At 40.3% G+C, this 18,158-nt stretch overlaps 1 protein-coding gene across 2 annotated transcripts in view; it reads left to right on the top strand.

Moving 5' to 3' along the window:
• itga9 (integrin, alpha 9) overlaps positions 1–18,158 on the top strand; it is a 73,167-nt gene that overhangs the window by 22,745 nt on the left and 32,264 nt on the right. For both annotated transcript variants that reach the window (XM_061745759.1, XM_061745760.1), the window contains one exon: positions 3,340–3,500. In XM_061745759.1, the coding sequence (XP_061601743.1) occupies positions 3,340–3,500 (161 nt within the window). The remainder of the gene's footprint in view (positions 1–3,339; positions 3,501–18,158) is intronic.

The raw sequence follows: 18,158 nt of genomic DNA on the forward strand, positions 1-18,158 counted from the left end.
CTTCCTTCTTTTCTCCCTTCCTTCTTTCCTTGTCTTCTCCCTTCCTTCTCCCTTCCTTCCTTTCTTCCTTCTTTTTTCCCTTCCTTCCTTCTTTCCTCCTGATCTCTCCTTCCTTCTTCCCTTCCTCTTTTCTCCCTTCCTTCCTTCCTTCCTTCCTTCCTTCCTTCCTTCCTTCCTTCCTTCCTTCCTTCCTTCCTTCCTTCCTTCCTTCCTTCCTTCCTTCCTTCCTTCCTTCATTCCTTCCTTCCTTCCTTCTTTCCTTCCTTCCTTCTTTTCTCCCTTCTTCCCTTCCTCCTTCCCTGACCCGAAGACAGCACAAGGGTTAACCCTGTCATGCGTCATGATCACAACAGTGCAGTTCAAATCTTAAATCCATGGTGACAAATCAAGTGGACACGGATAAACCTGATAAATACTGTACGCTGGCACACTGAAGGCAATAACTTTAGTTTTATTCTATAGGTTATTTCTTGACAGAACTGTATGGTTATGATGCCTTTAAAACATTTTATTATCCAACATTAAATAATTATTCATTAAAGGCATTAATACACAGCCACTTTTCACTCAAAATAAACCCTTATAAATGTTTATGAAAAGTTAAAACATAATTTTAATGTTGCTCTGCAACTTTCAACAACAGATATTATATTTAAAGTATGATTATACAGAGATATTTCTATTTAAGTGTTTTTTTTTTGTTTTTTTTTAAATATTTTTATTAGGGGGTAAGGCACAGTTGAACAGGAATAAACAAAAAAAGATATACAGTCTACCTCCTTTTTTTTTGGATTAAGAACAGAACAAAAAATCCACACAAAATAATGACAAATACATGAAAATTATTATATTCTTATATATAAGTAATATTTAAGTATTAAAGCTAAACAGTATGAATTAAAAAATAGATGAATAAAAAGCGGGAGAAAAAAAAAGAAAACAAAAAAAATCCAAAGCAAAAAAAAAAAAAAAACAAAAAAAAAAAACCCAAAAACAAAAGAAAAGTAAATAAAAAGGAGGAAGAAAGAGAGGAATGAATATTTAAGTGTTTTGAAACATAATTCTCATCAGACATTATGTATTTAACTATGAGCTGAGTTGCACAAAGTGGCTACGTTTATTAGAATAAGCCATGAAACATGTACATGTATGTGTTCTTGTTCTCTACTTGGCTAAAACAATGTTTGCCTCTAAATATCCAAATTGATTTTCAGTAATGTTGTTTATGTCTTTGACGGGGTCTTGTGTATAAATCCCATGGATGTTGCCTCAAGCTCAGCTTTGAAGAAATGTTCTGGCCATTTCCTGTTGAGACAGAGTCAAGTCATACTCCCGAACTTTGAATATTCAGTTGAACATGTGAGCTTTTATGACTCAATCATGTTAATTTAGTGCAGCTTTCAGTCCCGAGGCTGACGTCCAGCATGGCGGATGCTTCGCCCTTCATCCTTTGCTCACGTGTTGATGGGTGCGGCGCCTGTTTGGAGCTGATGTGCAGTCGTGTTCCAGTGTTTGGGTGTGACGGCTCACAGCCTCACACCTCCCCCCAGGGGAGCAGGAGCCCCGTCATTACACAGGGACTACGTCCCGGCTGGAAGGAATAAAGCTCCTCTGTTTAGCCGTCTGGCGATCGCCATGGAAAATGCAACGCCGTGTGTTGGTCGACTCCCATAATGAAGCGTTGCTTTACCTCCTCTGGAATGAGCTCATGGTGTTCTCTCTGCTGGATGATGAAAACAGTAGGCTTTGGTCCGGTTGGGTGTGTTTACCTCCCCCTCCCACCGTTTAACCAATGTGACACCCTCTTGAGGAAATGACTACAGAATGGGGCCGATTCATTCACAGGAATGGATTTTAAATGGTCAGAGGCCCATATATGGTTTTCTCAGAAACGCTGTCATTGTTCGACTTCACACTCATGATTTTTGAGTCCTAAATTGATTTCACGTTGCTCTGTGTCTGAGTGCCATTTAAGCTGGGCAAGAAACCAGCAGAAAAGTTGTTACAGGAAGGTACTGGTTCTGCCCCGCAGTTAGAAATATCATTGCTTTACTGTTAACCCACATGCCATGTCACCTTTATTGATTATGATTAGATACTTTATTAATCCTTTGCAGGAAATTAAGGTGTTACAGCAGCCTCAGTGCGTTTTTCATACATGCATTCAACACACTTAAATAACAGCAACCAAAATAAAAACAGATCCAATAAAAAACAGAACACATTAGCCGTAGACATATTCCTTCCATCATCCCAGCGTTGCTTATAACTAATAAAATCATTTAAAGGAGCATGAGGCAAGAATAAGAAATGAGACTGTTAGCGCCACGAAGACAGTCGGGGTTTCTGCAGCCAACAGTGAAGCCGGCACGGGAGAACGTGCATGCAGCGTCATTTGACGTCACATCCGCAGGACAGCGTGGGAAATTCGGGCCCAGAATTGCAGCACATTTTGCAGCACACAGCCTGTTCAAGGCAACGGAGAGATACACTAGAGGGCTCATCCTTTTTGGTTTGGAACGCTTCATCTGATCATTATTACTACAAAACTTAAAACGTATACGCATTTTTTTCATAAATCCTGGCTCAATCCTGTCTCATGGTCCTTTAAAGGTATTGTGACATAATTTTTAACATGCTTTTAACACTATTAAAAGTCTTGGCCAATATCCCTCAAATGTGTCTAAAAAGGTGTAACAAGAAAAACTTCACTCTAGTACTCCATGCCTGGCTTTTTTATGACGGTGTTTTTTGCGCAGTGAAAAACGCGTCCTTTTCCCCCTTTCCTGTCAATCATTGCCCCGCTCCAGCTGCTCGTTTCGCCCCGTCCGTGGGTGGAGGGGGCGGTGATTTAGCGGACCTATACGTATAGGTCCGCCACCCAACCAGATGCGCCGTTTTTGCATAATTATGTGGAAACTCCCAGAAAGCACACAATACACTGAATGTTAAAAGTTTGTTTTTTTTTTGGGTGTAATTGATGTCAAGACTACCAACAAAACACAAAAGATCAAGAAAAATGTGTTTTTCATGTCACAATCCCTTTAAACTGTCTTTGCTTAGTTTGAAAGTTTGTAAAATGGGTAAGATAACCTTGAATCTGTTTCAACAGCTTACATTGCATAACAAAACACGATATTTCCATTTTCACTCTGAGTCATGTTAATTCGACTCTGAAAAGTAATTACTTTCCCCGATCTTTTAATGGCATTTACCAGAAAACCAAACCCTGCATACTTCAAGTGTTTCCCAGGACTGTCTGCACTCAAAAGAACCATCATGTTCAGTTGATGTTATGTGTAACAGTTTGTTTTGGGTTTTTTGTTGGCTTCTTCCCAGAGTTGCTGTACAACTTGACTGCTGATGTGGATAAGCGGCAGAAGGGTCAGCCTTCTCGGGTTTACTTCGCTCAGAGCGGCTCTCAAGTCAGCCAGCTGAGCCAGCAGCTGAGCCTGGACATGGGCCGAGAGGAGTGCCAGCGCTACACTGCCTACGTTAAGGTACGTTTGGACTGTGTGGCCACAGCAGTGCTGGCTGTGTTTGCCCTGAGTCGCCCGTGGCTTCTCGTGTCCTTAGCTGATCCCTCAGCTCCTTTTCCCATGACACGGAGCGTTCCCACCCTGCTGTGGTGATTTGTGACAAGTTATTTGCTTATGTGGGCTGCTTTTCTTCTTCAGTTATTTATGTATTTTACAGTTGTTGCATCAAAGTCTATTTATTACCAGCTTCAAATATTTACACAAAACAAAACAAAATGAAAATGTCATGGCATAGTGAGGGCAGTTGCATCACTGATAGTGTTTGGAGAGCAGGCTGCCGGCAGCTGAGGGGTCACATTATTAGCAGCAATCTGCTGGGAAGCTATTTGTGTCACCCTGCCGGTTTAGGCTGAAGGTAACAGTCAGGAGCTAGACGGTCCCTGAAGCCATGCTGCCCAAGTGTACGACTGCAGAAACAGGAAACAGGGTCTCTTTTGTCATCGCATAGTCCCCCTATTGTGTTCCTTTGTGATTCATCTAGGGGCCACATACAGGGCCCTCGTCCTGAGGGCATCATCAATGTTTCACCTCCTCTAATAAGGAGGCCCCTCTGCAAGCCTGTAAATTTCACTGGCATTTGTAATGATGCTCTCCAGGCTCTTTCACCGTGGGAGGCGGAGCTGCCAGCTGAAGGAGGCTGTCATTACTGCGCTCTCATCTTTTCCTTCAGCCATTTGGGCCATAATGAAGGCATGAAGCTCACACCAGTTGCAGCATAAGCTTCTTTATTCCACATGACACATCAGAGGCATCAAGGTTAATCCTGCTAAGTCAGGCATGCTTACCAAGTTTGTTCAATAAGAATCTAAAACTTCACATTTTCTTGAACTCAACCTTTTAAGGACTTGCCAGGTGAATTAACGCTCAGTGTTAGCTTGTAGTGCTCTCTGTGAAATAAACACAGTTGTGCTCAAAGAGGGGAGCGCCCTCTTCTGTTTCTCTCTTGGTTAGTTGAGGGTCTGATGCTGCTGGATGAAAATGTACTTTGATGTTGGTAATGAAGAGCACCGCTACTGACCGTCTGAACTAGGGTTGCCACCCGTCCCGTAAAATACGGAATTGTCCTTTATTTGAGAGAAAAATGTTGCGTCCCGTATTGAACTAATACGGGACGCGATTTGTACCGTATTTTTATTAACTTTTACACCATATTCTAGTTGAATTATTGAAATAAATTAACCTTTACACCATATTCTAGTTGAATTATTGAAATAAATTAACTTTTACACCATATTCTAGTTGAATTATTGAAATAAATTAACTTTTACACCATATTCTAGTTGAATTATTGAAATAAATTAACTTTTACACCATATTCTAGTTGAATTATTGAAATAAATTAACTTTTACACCATATTCTATTTGAATTATTGAAATAAATTAACTTTTAGCCCATATTCTATTTGAATTATTGAAATAAATTAACTTTTACACCATATTCATCTGGGCTGATGTGGACATACGTAGCATAGGAGGATATTTCAGTTGCTAGTACGGTTGTCTGTCTGTACAGTCATGCAAGTTCAATGCTATTAAAGCACTTTAAACTTTAAATCAAAGCATTTTGTTTTTTCATATAAAATAAACACATTTTTATTCAGTTTAGAAGTTTTGGGGCTTTTTTTTTTGGCTCCTGCGCTGCTGAAATCAGGGCGTCCCTTATTTCTATTTCTGAAAGGTGGCAACCCTACATCAGAGGCATCAAGGTTAATCCTGCTAAGTCAGGCATGCTTACCGAGTTTGTTCAATAAGAATCTAAAACTTCACATTTTCTTGAACTCAACCTTTTAAGGACTTTGTGTTGCCCAGGTGAATTAACGCTCAGTGTTAGCTTGTAGTGCTGGCTGTGAAATAAACACAGTTGTGCTCAAAGAGGGAAGCGCCCTCTTCTGTTTCTCTCTTGGTTAGTTGAGGGTCTGATGCTGCTGGATGAAAATGTACTTTGATGTGGGTAATGAAGAGCACTGCTACTGACCGTCTGAACAAAGCTCCAGCCATCTCTAGAGGTGCAGGGAGGCAGATTTTGTTACGTTTGCACAGGGCAAAGTAATTCCTCCACTTTCAGTGTATGTGCTTAATGTCTTCTGAGTTTTGAACTGCTCATCTGGTTCCTGACAAGAAACCAAATAAGGGTATCCTGAAGAATGTTGAGCTACTTTTGCCATGTTTAGTAAATATTTAAAAGGATAGATGATGGATATCCTCTGGGAAGACTTGTGGAGTATTTAGAAAAGGTTTACTGAGATGTGAAGTGAAGCATGGTTGGCACTGTAGCCATGTGGATCTTTATTTCTTCTTTCTGATACACGTGACCTACTCAGACACGCCACCTGCTTGGAAGCAAAAAGTAAAAGTAAATGACTAAAAGCTGTAAAATCACACAGGAAAGCTAAGGTGTGGTACCCAGATAACATCCTTGCCAGACTGTTTACAGGCTGAATGAGCTTAAATATGTATGAACACCAACGTGGTGGAAGATTACGGCCTAGCATGATAACAGTCTTGGGATGAGATTTTGTCATCAAGGGGGATGAGTTTGTCATAATCTCAAGAGGAGAGCTCAAAGATCACCATAATCAGACGTGATCTGGCTCCGGTCTGAAGCAGGGTCTAGTCTGCTTGACCAGTCGCACCATTTATCTCCTTCATGTGTCTGCCAGCGTGAGCCAGTTCCTCCCATTCCTCAGTAAAAGTTATGCTAATGGAAACCAGCTGGACCCTCTGCATCCTCGAGGATGGGGGATCGTGCTCCCCACCCCCCGCTCCTTCCTCAACCAAAACACACGCTGAAAGCACAGGGCTGGGGCTCGACTCTCAGCAGGACTCAAGGCTGCCGTTGCGTCAACGCTAACTGCATTCTGTGCTGCAGATGGAAAACTCTCACGTAAAGGTTGATGGCTCAGGCCCTCGTGCACGAGGACCGGTGGAAGCAGGCCATGAGCTATTCTGAGCCACTCTCACGTTTATAATAACTGTGGCCATCTGTTGACCTCTGTTTGTTGACTTTATAAGTATAAGTCTTTTGAAAAACTTGCTTGAAGTGGAAATTAGTTTTTCTTATTTTTCCATCATGTATAATGACGGAGTGTTTTTGATTGGAAACATGTACATGTTTCCTACAATAAAGTAAACATATGTATTGCTCCAAAGCCTAGGAAAAATAATAGAGAAAAAAGAAACTCCCACTTGACAGACACCCAGATGTTGACCAATGAGAAGACAGATGGACTTTACAGAGGGCTGTTGTAAAGAGAAGATAAAATGCCTTGTTTCTTGCAGAGCATCAACTTAAAGGGCCAGTAAAAGATTAAACAAAATGTCTTTTTAACAGTAAATCATGTAAAGTCTCTCTGGTGGAGGCGGGGAGTAATAACGTGAAGCTGGAACGGAGCAGGTTCCCTTAAAGAGGAAAACTTAAACTGTGAAAGTTGTGTTTATTTAACAAGAGAGGGCCAGACACGCTCAATTTTCTCCATCTGAACTCAAGTAACGAGCTGGACCTGCCACTCACTAAATCATGGAGCCCTGAGAACATCAGGGTTCAACAGGAGTTATTCAGATAGCACAGAAGCTAATAGTGTCATTTTTTTTCTAGTCCCCCCCCCCCCTAAAGATAATTCCTCCTGAAATTATTAAAATCTTTCACGTTGATTATTTAAAACATGTTTTCTTTGGCATTGGCTAGCAACATACCAGTCTTCCAGATGGTTTCTGGTTGTTTTTAGCTGAATAAATCAGACGCTGTCTTTCTCCTGATTCATGCCTCAGAGGAGGGAAACAGTTGTGATGACTAACGACTGATGAGAAGTTCAGATGAGCAGAGGTGTTGTGCACGAGATGGAAGTGACTCATTGAACCAGAAAACCACAGACTTTAAGGAGAACTTCAATAGTTTAATGTGCCAAATAGTAATTTTGTACATTTGGATTGTTTTAAGTCACTGGCACTGTGTCTCATTGTGCCAGACAGATTGCATTGGAGTAAAATAGTTTGAATGTTTGTAGTATGATTCAAACTTCTACTGCAGATTTGCTGGCGTGCCTGCAGTGTTTGTTCATTTGCATCATCCAATTTGATCTATTATTTTTCAGATAAATGGACAGACATTTGTGGTATTCAATAAAGTTCATGCTTGACCTGTCGGTACCACAAAGGGCCTAAATCAAATGCTTGACAGTTGGTGTTACATGTTTCTGTGTGGTGCCTGGCTTCTAACATCACCTCCAAACACCTCCATCCCGGTCTTGTTGGCCCAAACAACAATGTTCCAGAAATGTGTTTATGTTCAGATGCAATTTTGCAAACCTAAACAACTCTGCCATGTCTTCTTTTGAGTGAAGCGCAAGGGTGAAGGTGAATTTAATTTCTTGCCATTTTGTTTGTTTTCGCATACTTCCACCCTAATGAGTATGCAAAATGAGTGTGCGAGATTTTTTAGTGCGTCCGAAACATTAGAACGTACTCAATAGTGTGCTCTATCCATTCTCATTCCGGATACATTTTTTAGTGTGGATTGATGGACACTAGCCGAGCAGAAACTTCCCACAATGCAATGCAGTGGCGTTTAGTTGCCAAGTGATACGTATATGTCATAAGTATAATATTAAGTATAATAATATTATATAATATTAATATTATAATATTCGTATTTAATAATATTATATAATGTAATCTTGTTTGGGGCAGAATAAACGGGCATTTCGGACGCACCCTTGGTTTTTACCTGCACAAGTTGTACTGTTTTTCAGTTTTGTTGCTAATGGTTTCAGTTTTGGTGGAGATTGTATTGCATCGTCAGATGGAGTGCGCGTTTGCATGTTAACTTCCCTAAGAGACGTATTTCATCTACTGTGGTACAAGCACTGTGAAAGGATGAGTTATGTCTCTAGATGTAAGCATGGAAAACATTGCTTAGACGTGAAAAATGTCTGGACGTTAAAGTCTTATTGATATGGAAACGAGAAGTTAGTGCTCACTTTTAGACTGGGACAATTCAGAGGAGATGTAGAATGACACAGAAGCAGTTTACAAAGAGACAATGTGCTGTTTGAGCTGGTATAACTAGTTAATTGATCAAATGTTATTGGATGTGTTTTCTTGATCAGTGTTACTGTGGGTTCTTGAAAGTCAGCTACTCTCTTCTCTTATCAGAACTGTGTTCTGTCTAAGAATCTCTTATGTATACCTGGACTGGTCCGGCCAAATTTCACCCCTGGAGAAGAGACTCCTCTAAAACAGCCACATCTGCCCAGTCTTGAGCTGATTGAACTGTCAGATATGTTAACATTTAACATGCTAGCTGAAGCCTGCAAAGTCTGCCATATAGCTTTTGGGAAGATATAGAGGTGACATGAATGCTTTCCTCTGGTTAACAGTCTTTTTTACTGTGAAATTATGGATTAATTGTGTAAAAATGGCCTTTAATTCCCTTCTCAGATTAACTGTCAGCAACCATTGTTTCTCTAAAATCGTTGCTGATGTCTTCCCTCTTTGGCTTTGTGTTAACAAACTTTGATGCTCTTGACCAACGAAGTGTCAGGAAGTCTGCTTTTATAAAATACTTGTTGGTGATCAGTTAATGAAGTAGTTTTTTGCATTTTGATTAATACATTTTATTAAGATGTGCTGCTTTCTCAAACACTGGGATTGGAAGAGGATGTACTTTCCTTTAAATGTAAGTCTACAGGGATATTCACACCCCTTGTGTGGAAATGTATTAAAAGGAGAAAAAAAAAATTGTATTAATAAATAAACCAGTTGAACTTCATATTTAGCTTTAAGAAAGTATAGTGTATATATAGTATAAAAACACAACTTATTAAATAGATCATGGTCTGCATTTAGTTTATCCAAGTAGGTTGAGTGGAGAACATCGTAGATGTGCAGTTTACCAGGTGTAACGTCAACTTTACATGGTTGTATATGTTTTACAATGAACTATAGTGCATTTATTGGTCATTACGTCAAGGTCCATTTGGTTTAAAGTTGACTTCTCACCAGGCTTTGATTTATTTTCTATGTAAGTCTCCCTTTATTAGCTGCTGTCTGACTCGTCCATGTTTACATCTTTGGCCATTCATCCATCATCAAATGTTTTTACTCCAACAGTCCCGTTACTACAGAACCCTTGTGAGACTTGAGATCATGCCAAAAGCTGCTTCCATTTGTGGTCAGGAGAGGTTTTGTGTAGCCCTGTAGACGCATCACGGTCTCCAAAGAGGGGCTAAAATAAGCAGGCCTGCCTGTAACAGTTGTCTGTTTAATTTAGCTGGTGAAGCATCCTGTCCCCCTGCCCTATACTGCACTGTCCTACATGTGTATGTCATGTCCCCCTAACATTTGCTTCGCACCACTGGAGTATTTAAAGGTCTACCAATCTTTACTCTGATGACTACTGCTGTTACTGAGGCATCTGTGGCATGAGGGAGGTCAACAGCATGAAAGAAAGCTGCACTTTCTTTTATTTCAATGGGTTTTGGAGGGTATTTTGTTGGTTCTAAATGTGTGTTGTCTGAGATAATGAGATGGACTTTTAACATGTGATTTGATTTTGCATACTGTAGTATGTAGTAGGGATGGGCGATATTTTACCGTTCACGATAAACCGTTAAAAAAATTCCCCACAATAAGAATTTGTCATCTCGCGGTAAAAACGATAAATTCCCGTTGATGACGTTTTTGTGTAAAGCTGATTTATGGTTCTGCGTTAAATCCATGCACAACGTACGTGAAGGAAGGAAGGAAGGAAGGAAGGAAGGAAGGAAGGAAGGAAGGAAGGAAGGAAGGAAGGAAGGAAGGAAGGAAGGAAGGAAGGAAGGAAGGAAGGAAGGAAGGAAGGAAGGAAGGAAGGAAGGAAGGAAGGAAGGAAGGAAATGAGCCAGAAAGAAAGAAAGAAAGAAAGAAAGAAAGAAAGAAAGAAATGAGCCAGAAAGAAAGAAAGAAAGAAAGAAAGAAAGAAAGAAAGAAAGAAAGAAAGAAAGAAAGAAAGAAAGAAATGAGCCAGAAAGAAAGAAAGAAAGAAAGAAAGAAAGAAAGAAAGAAAGAAAGAAAGAAAGAAAGAAAGAAAGAAAGAAAGAAATAAATGAGCCAGAAAGAAAGAAAGAAAGAAAGAAAGAAAGAAAGAAATGAGCCAGAAAGAAAGAAAGAGAGAAAGAAAGAAAGAAAGAAAGAAAGAAAGAAAGAAAGAAAGAAAGAAAGAAAGAAAGAAAGAAAGAAAGAAAGAAAGAAAGAAAGAAAGAAAGAAAGAAAGAAAGAAAGAAAGAAAGAAAGAAAGAAAGAAATTTATAGTTGAATTGGTATTTTTTTTATCGTCATTTTTATCATTATCGGTATAAATGCCAGAAATTATCGTGATACATTTTTTAGTCCATACCGCCCATCCCTAGTGTGTAGTATGCATACTGAAGTAACTGACTGGTAGCGGCTCAATTATCTGTGATTGAAAGATATCCTGATTGTATTTGACTTGTATCCTGCAGTAAATTCTGCTTACCTGCATTTCAAAGCAAGCCAAATCTAATGCTAGAAATCTGCCGTGCTTGCTGTTTGAGCCTGACCAGGTCTCTGTGGACAAACTGAAAACTAAGAAGATGAAAGTTAAGCCAAAGTTCCTGGTGCTGCACCTCAAACAGTGTCCACTGAGACAACTTCCAGAGGCTCAGCGCTGTTTGGGGCATGGAAACCCAGAGCCACTGCCACACTGCCCGCTTTGTTTAACTCTTTAAAGTTCAACAGTAATGTGCTGTTCCTTTTATGATGTCCCTCCCCCCTGCCCCCCCTGGTTTCATTCAGCCCGGGCCAAGAGAGCTGATCCAGTGAAAGTATAAGAGGAAGGTAATCAAACCCAGCTGTCTTTTGTTACACATGGCAATAAGTCAAGCAACTATTTATAAAGAATATAATAAAAATGTTGAAAACAAGGCCCAGTCCCATGTGATAATGAATCTAATGGAACATATCACCCCCTGTGTCACGAATAAGTTCGGCTTAATCATTTCGCTGCAGTTATTAGTTGTTACGTGCATTTACAAGATACTCGACAGGAGCTATCCAGGTTAATTTTAGCTCAGGGTAACATTTTCATCAGGACTTCCCTACATGGTCGCGCCAGCAGGAACATAAGACACTTCTTCTCCAGGGCTGTTTCCGGAGTGCACAGGCATTTGTTACAAGTCAAACTTCTCATGATCTCCCTTTTCTTGCATGTGCATGCAGGGCTGCAAGCTGAGGTATTATTTTTGGTACGGCTGGTCATTACGCTTACTCTGTTGCCATAGTAAATCTATCGTTGTTACTCGCGTCAAGTCTGGTCAAAAGTTGGACAGATTTGTTGATCTTGGCTGCTTTTCAGTGCCGGGCAGAATGTTCCTGTCTTTTGGCCGCGTTGCTGCCACAGGATGCCACCGCAAGGCAGCTTAATGGGTGGCCAAGTCTGACCGCAATGAAAGAGTTTCTCTTGCCATGATTCCCACTTCCACTGCAGAGGGAGCAGACTGCATATGAAATCAAGCGTGGAGTGTGAATCTTTGTGGAGTTCTAAGTGCTGCTTGCTGTGTTGTCATACATGCATCTTCGTGACGTTTTCTTAACAGTCTGCCGGGGACACCGTTAGCCTTTCCCACTCCCAAACCCATTTGTTAATATGTATATAGCATCGGTGGCGTCAGCATCAAGTTCTGCTTCCTGCATGCAAAGATAGGACTCGCCATGAAGGAAATTCAACAGATAAATAGTATCTACGAGACATCTGCTCATGTCCGGCAGAGACTGCATTCTCGGGGACTGTCATCAGGTGAATTTGACAAATTTGTGTTTGCCTACGGTAGCTTATCAGAGTGTTGTCTGAAAACAATGGTTCCAACAATAACAGCGCGGTGAAGGTGGCCCAGATTTGCACACAGTGATGAAATGAGCTGCAGGAAGCATCTGGAGACCTCCTCTATCACCAGGATGAAATAGACTCAAACACACTGACAAACACAGCAAACACCAGTCTAAAACTGTTCGCTTGGAGCTGCTCCTCCCTGTCGATATCTCATCCATCAGTAGGATGTTTTCTCTTGAGACTCAAATAAACCTTTTCAACAAATGTTTGCAGTTACAACATCCTAACAATTCAGCAAATGTGAATCGTATAAAGAATCTTGCTCTTTTTTAAACAACCGGTTTGTTGTTAAATGTAATTAATTGAGTAAAAATGCAGAAGATATGTTTCCTGTTTATGCTCAGGGAAGTTTTATCTTGAAGGAAGTCAATGTCTCAAACGCAGGAAGGGTTTTCAGAAGCTTGTTCACAAATAACACTTTGATACTTGTGGTTAGAGGTCAGAAGATAGTTTTGGTAGCCATGCTGGTGACAGGAATGCGTCACTGAATATTTATTCAAATACGCTTTTCGCACTTCTTACCTTCTTACACAGATGTCACCAAAGTTGACTATAGAAGCACTGTTCTTGTTTTCTCTACTCTTTTTTTTTACTTTATGTTTGCATTTTCAATATTTTTCCCAGCAGTACAGACTGCTAAGGATGCCATGTTATCTCTGTTCGATTTCTTGTTTTCATATATCGGGTTGCAGGGGATCAGGAAGCAGGAGTGATAAACAATCAAGTCTTTTATTTCAAAATAAAATGCCCCCAGGGAAGGATACGCTGAATAACCGACAGAGAAGCACAGATAGACATCATACTACCAGGGAAGAAAAGAAAAGCAAGTCTATGTAGCAAGAGCGGTTGAGAAGACACGTGGATTTACAATCATGAAAACTGGGAAAGTCAAACTCGAACTCACACATGAGGAAAAATGGTTTCAAAATAAAACAAAATATGATAAACACAGAACAAACAGAAGCAAAACAAAGCTCAGGAAACAAGATTAAAACTAAACCAAACAGGAAAACATACCAAGACTGCGAAAGATACCAACATCAAAATCACACAATGATAACGAATTCCAAAAGTTGCCTCCTGCCATGGATATCCTCTGGATTCTCCTTTTTTTCATGTGATTGGGCTTTTTCACCTCTTAAGACACCCACACACCACAAATCTGATTTTGGTCCCATGTGTGGGTAAAGCTTAAATTGTCCCGATCGTTCTGCAGATTATTTGATCATAATCTTCCCTCGATCACATTACTCACTTCCAGCTCATGCTGTCATGGTGCAAAGTCCCCGGTCGCACCATCTTCAAGACTTTACACCAAATCATTTCCTATTTATCTTCCTTTTTTTTAACTTCACGTTTCGGCTAAAAACAGCCCAAACATCTCTGTGGGTACTTCTTCTTTACTGTTACCCACCGTGTTTGTTTATTCTGTCATTTTTGTTTGACTGCAGGGAATTTTGCATCTCTGGTTGTTTTCATGAGTAGACTTCTTTAGTGTGTGGCGGCACGCAGCAACCGACACAAACAAAACTTCTACATCAATGATTTTTAAATCTACGATCTATGATTTTTTAAATTTCTTAGGCATGCATGATAACTGGAGCTCTTGACTGACACAAGACGCGGAGGGACGATTTCGCCTGAGTTGATTTCACAGCCCTCTCGAGAAAGTGCAATCTTGCATTCATGTCTGCTGCAATCGTGAGAACGAAAATAGTACTGAAACAAATAACGTGAGCGGGAACTGAGGGAACACATCTGTGTATTTCCTGGCAACGAGCTGCATTTCGCATCCAGATATTAAAATAATGCACTTACAGTTAGCGCTGTCGTTAAATCAAGCTGTCGCTGATAAAAGTAGTAAAACTAACACGCTGGTGAATTTGGTATATGTGAGCAGCAAACCAGTTCCATCTGCCAATTTCCACTGGGGAAGTGAGGCACCTTTCTCAACTCCTTTATAAATCCCAGCTGTAACTGTAGCTGGCCGGGGGTCACATGTTGAATTCCTTCATGATGCGTACAAGACCATAAAAGTTTCCTGTAATTTGTGTTTACGTGAGCATTGTTTTAAAGAAAGCAATAAATCCAACATATTTGGATTCCCGGGAGAAAGACGTATATATCTCCCCGTCTTCACCGCCAGGGTCTTTATTGAGAGTAGGGATCGCACTGGAAATCTGAAGCCAGGAGGTTTGTATTTGGTTGTCTAAGGGGAACGCATGTTCGTGAGTAGCATGCAAATGTGTGTTTGCCTCGTCCATGAGCTGTGCGGTATTTATCGGCCTTCTTTGTGATATGACCAGCTGCATGACAGTGCAGATGGTACACATTTCCTGTCACATAAGTGATGTTCTTGGCTGTGTGGCCAGGAGGAAGTGTGTGTTTGCTCATGGGAGGCATTGCAACACGCCATCACGTCTAGCAGAGGGTAACCTCGCTTCAGGTCAGGATTAAGTTGATTTACACAATGTTTTCACAGACACAGCAGGATAGTCCTCTGGCTTTAAACTCTTTCCCCACGGGTTTGGTCGTTCTCTTAGTTCTGGTTCGATACTAAACTCTTGCTCATACCGACGGTTGACTGAACAGTGAAAGTTTGATACATTTGTGCCCAGTGGGTCACGGCTGGTAAGGCTTTCCTTGTTTACGTAAAGCCTTGCTCTTAATTGCAGTAACCCTGCAACCCCGTAAAGCTGTTTTTCTTTCCGAGCCCAATCAGTGTAATGAGCAGAAAATGTCATCAGACCGGATTTCCGTCCTCAGCGCATGTCGGGTTTTCACATATGATGCTTGGTACAGTGAACTCTGAGCTCTGTTCGAGCCGTGTTTGAAGTCCTTTTGTTTCTGTGCGGTGGGATTTATTACGCAACAGGTTTCGTGTAAGTTCAGGTTGGTTCTGAATCTGGAAGCACATCTGAGAATCAGGGCCTCTGCTACCAAAACGAGACAGAGTGAAAGCTTTTTCACTGAGTTGGAGTAAACATGGCTCACGGAACAAAGGCTTACTGCATACATTTGGTATGACTGGCGGTCTGGAATTTTGATATTACTCAGAGGCCAGTGGGATTGGACTGGCTGAAGGTATTACAGTCCAAAAGATTGTTTTTCCCTTACTTTTATTATGGGCGTGTTGAGCTCCACTGATTCATGTCATTATTTCAGATATTCAACATTCTTCTTCCCTTGTTCTCCTACTGAAATGGTTATGATCAATAATTATCTTGATAAAAATGTACCTTGTGAAAAGAGTTATTCAGTCTGATGAATAGATCTTCCCATATCATTTTTCCTGTCATGTTGAAGGGCGAGATGTTCGTCATAAAGATAACTACCTGCATCTCATTTAGCTCCCATAACTTATGTGGCAGCCGTAGTTGGTGTAACGACCTGCAGTACCTTTAGGGGAGTGTGTGGCTTTGGATGGGAAAACCTTTGTTCTTGGTTGTATCTGTTAATACTTAGGGTTTTTTTTTTTTTATATTTTTTATCCCCGATTTTTTCCCCATTATATCACCCAGTGCTCCTACCTAAGTGACAGTCCTGGGCATTGCCACTCTCTACCAACCCTGGGAGGGCCCTGCACTGAGCTCAGGTTTTATTTCACGTTTTATTTCATTTTATAATTTATTTTTTATATAACACAATTGCCTGTCCTTAAAAAATGAAAAATAATGGACAGAGGTTTATTTATTTATGGATTTATATCTATACTGACTGATCACTGTGCCTGTCCTTGGTTTTAGTACCCATCTTTCTTGTGTTTATTATCATTTGCCACATAATTAAAGCAACCTCATACTAAATTTAATGTTAATTTCATATGATGTAAATAATATGAAAAACATATACAAATATGTTGTAACTTTAGCTTGTATAGTTATAATAAAACATTGTTTTGACTCAGTTTGTCCCATGAATTGTCACTATAATCTGATGAACGTGCAACTCAGATTTTAAGATCCATCACTATCATCTGATGTACATATATACAACTTGGATTTTAAGATGTGTAATGCAGTTTTACATTTTTCGGTGAACTATGTAGAATATAATAATCGGGATATTGCATAATCGGGATATCACAATGTGTATCGTATCGTGGCTCAAGTATCGTGATGCGTATCGTATCGTGAGGTCCTTCCCAATACCCACCCCTATTAATACTTATGCTCTTGTTTTCGGGTGTGGTGTTCCTTTATACTTCGTTTAAGTTATTAAATTATAGATAGACACTTTCTTTGTCTTCACCTGCTGGTTGTCTTTGTATCATTTCCTTAAACCCGTGTCACATTATTGTTACTTTGTAACATTAATCAGTGTCCTGGAACAATTTCAGTGATGTATTCCTGATCCAGCCAAAAGCACCACGATTCCATGGGTCCAGTGAAGCAGTAAAATATGATATACTCATCAGCCAATAGGAATGCTCCTCCAGGACAATTAACTCTACTATTTTGCCCATTATTGCTGTGGCTTATTTTTTAAAGGTCATCTCCAGAGATGGCTTTTATGATTTCTCCTCCTTCTCTCTTGACGTAATTCAAGATTTGAGTGCTTTAGTGTCATTACATTTTAATGAACTTCCCACACGTGCTCTTTCGCCTGATGGAACCTGAAATATTTAACAAGGTGGCTCCTTTTACATTTGGCAACATTTGTTCCATCTCTGGAAATCCCAGCAATGCAGGATGAGCGTTCCAGCATAGAATAGTAACCCATCGCCAACACAATGCTGCTACTGCTTCTTTGCCTCATGACTCAAGCCGGAGGTTGCAGGAGGGCAGTATTGTGTAACAGCTTGTGCCGGCTTTTAGAGAAATGAGGAAAGGTTAGGATTCTGTTTGTCAAAAGGTTAAGTGGTATCAAATGGTGCACACATAGAGAGCAGTCAGATCACAATACCCCTGTGTTTGATAGAATTGCTGAATATTTCTGATGCTTTTATCAGCATGATCAACGTGCAAAACAACTTGAATTGTGTGTAAAGATTGGTCATTTCTTTCTTATATGCTTGTACTAGTCTTTAGCTTTTAGCAGCTTTAACTTTACAAGGTAATAGTATGATGGAGCTCTTTTCTTAGCAAAAAACAGGAAAATGGTCCACTTTCTCAAAAGTTCTTTTATCTCATGCCTTTGATTTCCCCCCCTTGCATCAGTGCCAGCTTTTCCTCTCACTTTTGACGGACTTGTTTTTCACCAAAGAACTTCTGGTTCTTGAACCGGTTCCATTCAGGATTTTTGGACCCCGTGTGCTGTCCAAAGAGCCGGCCAGTTTTTCCACCGGTTCTGAACTCAAAAGCATTTAATCAAGGATCTGTCATCAACACGTGCTGCACAAGGCCGCAGTGTTAACAAGCTTAACCTAAATCTTAGGTATTGAATATCGTCTTAGGTGTTGAACGTTTGATGACGATTTCTCAATTGTTCAGTTCTCCTGTTCTTTTTTTCCATTTATTAAAAGAACTGCAGTCAAAGTTTGAGTTTCACGGAAATGCCTCTATATTTTGATTTGAGTTGGACGCCAACTTTTCAGGTCATGAACTGATTTATTCTTGTTCAGAAGGCTCACAGAAGTTCAATATTAGGTTTGTGCACCAGAAAGGAACCCGGTCTATATTGTTGGAGAAGTTTTTCCAGCAGCTGTACACCCAAGACCGGACAGACAAAGTTCGAAACTCTTAATAAACAAACTGTAGTGGAGCTTTAGTTCGCTAAGAGGCAGATGTTTCTTG

This window comes from Cololabis saira, chromosome 17 (assembly GCF_033807715.1).
Source record: "Cololabis saira isolate AMF1-May2022 chromosome 17, fColSai1.1, whole genome shotgun sequence".
Taxonomy (NCBI): domain Eukaryota; kingdom Metazoa; phylum Chordata; class Actinopteri; order Beloniformes; family Belonidae; genus Cololabis; species Cololabis saira.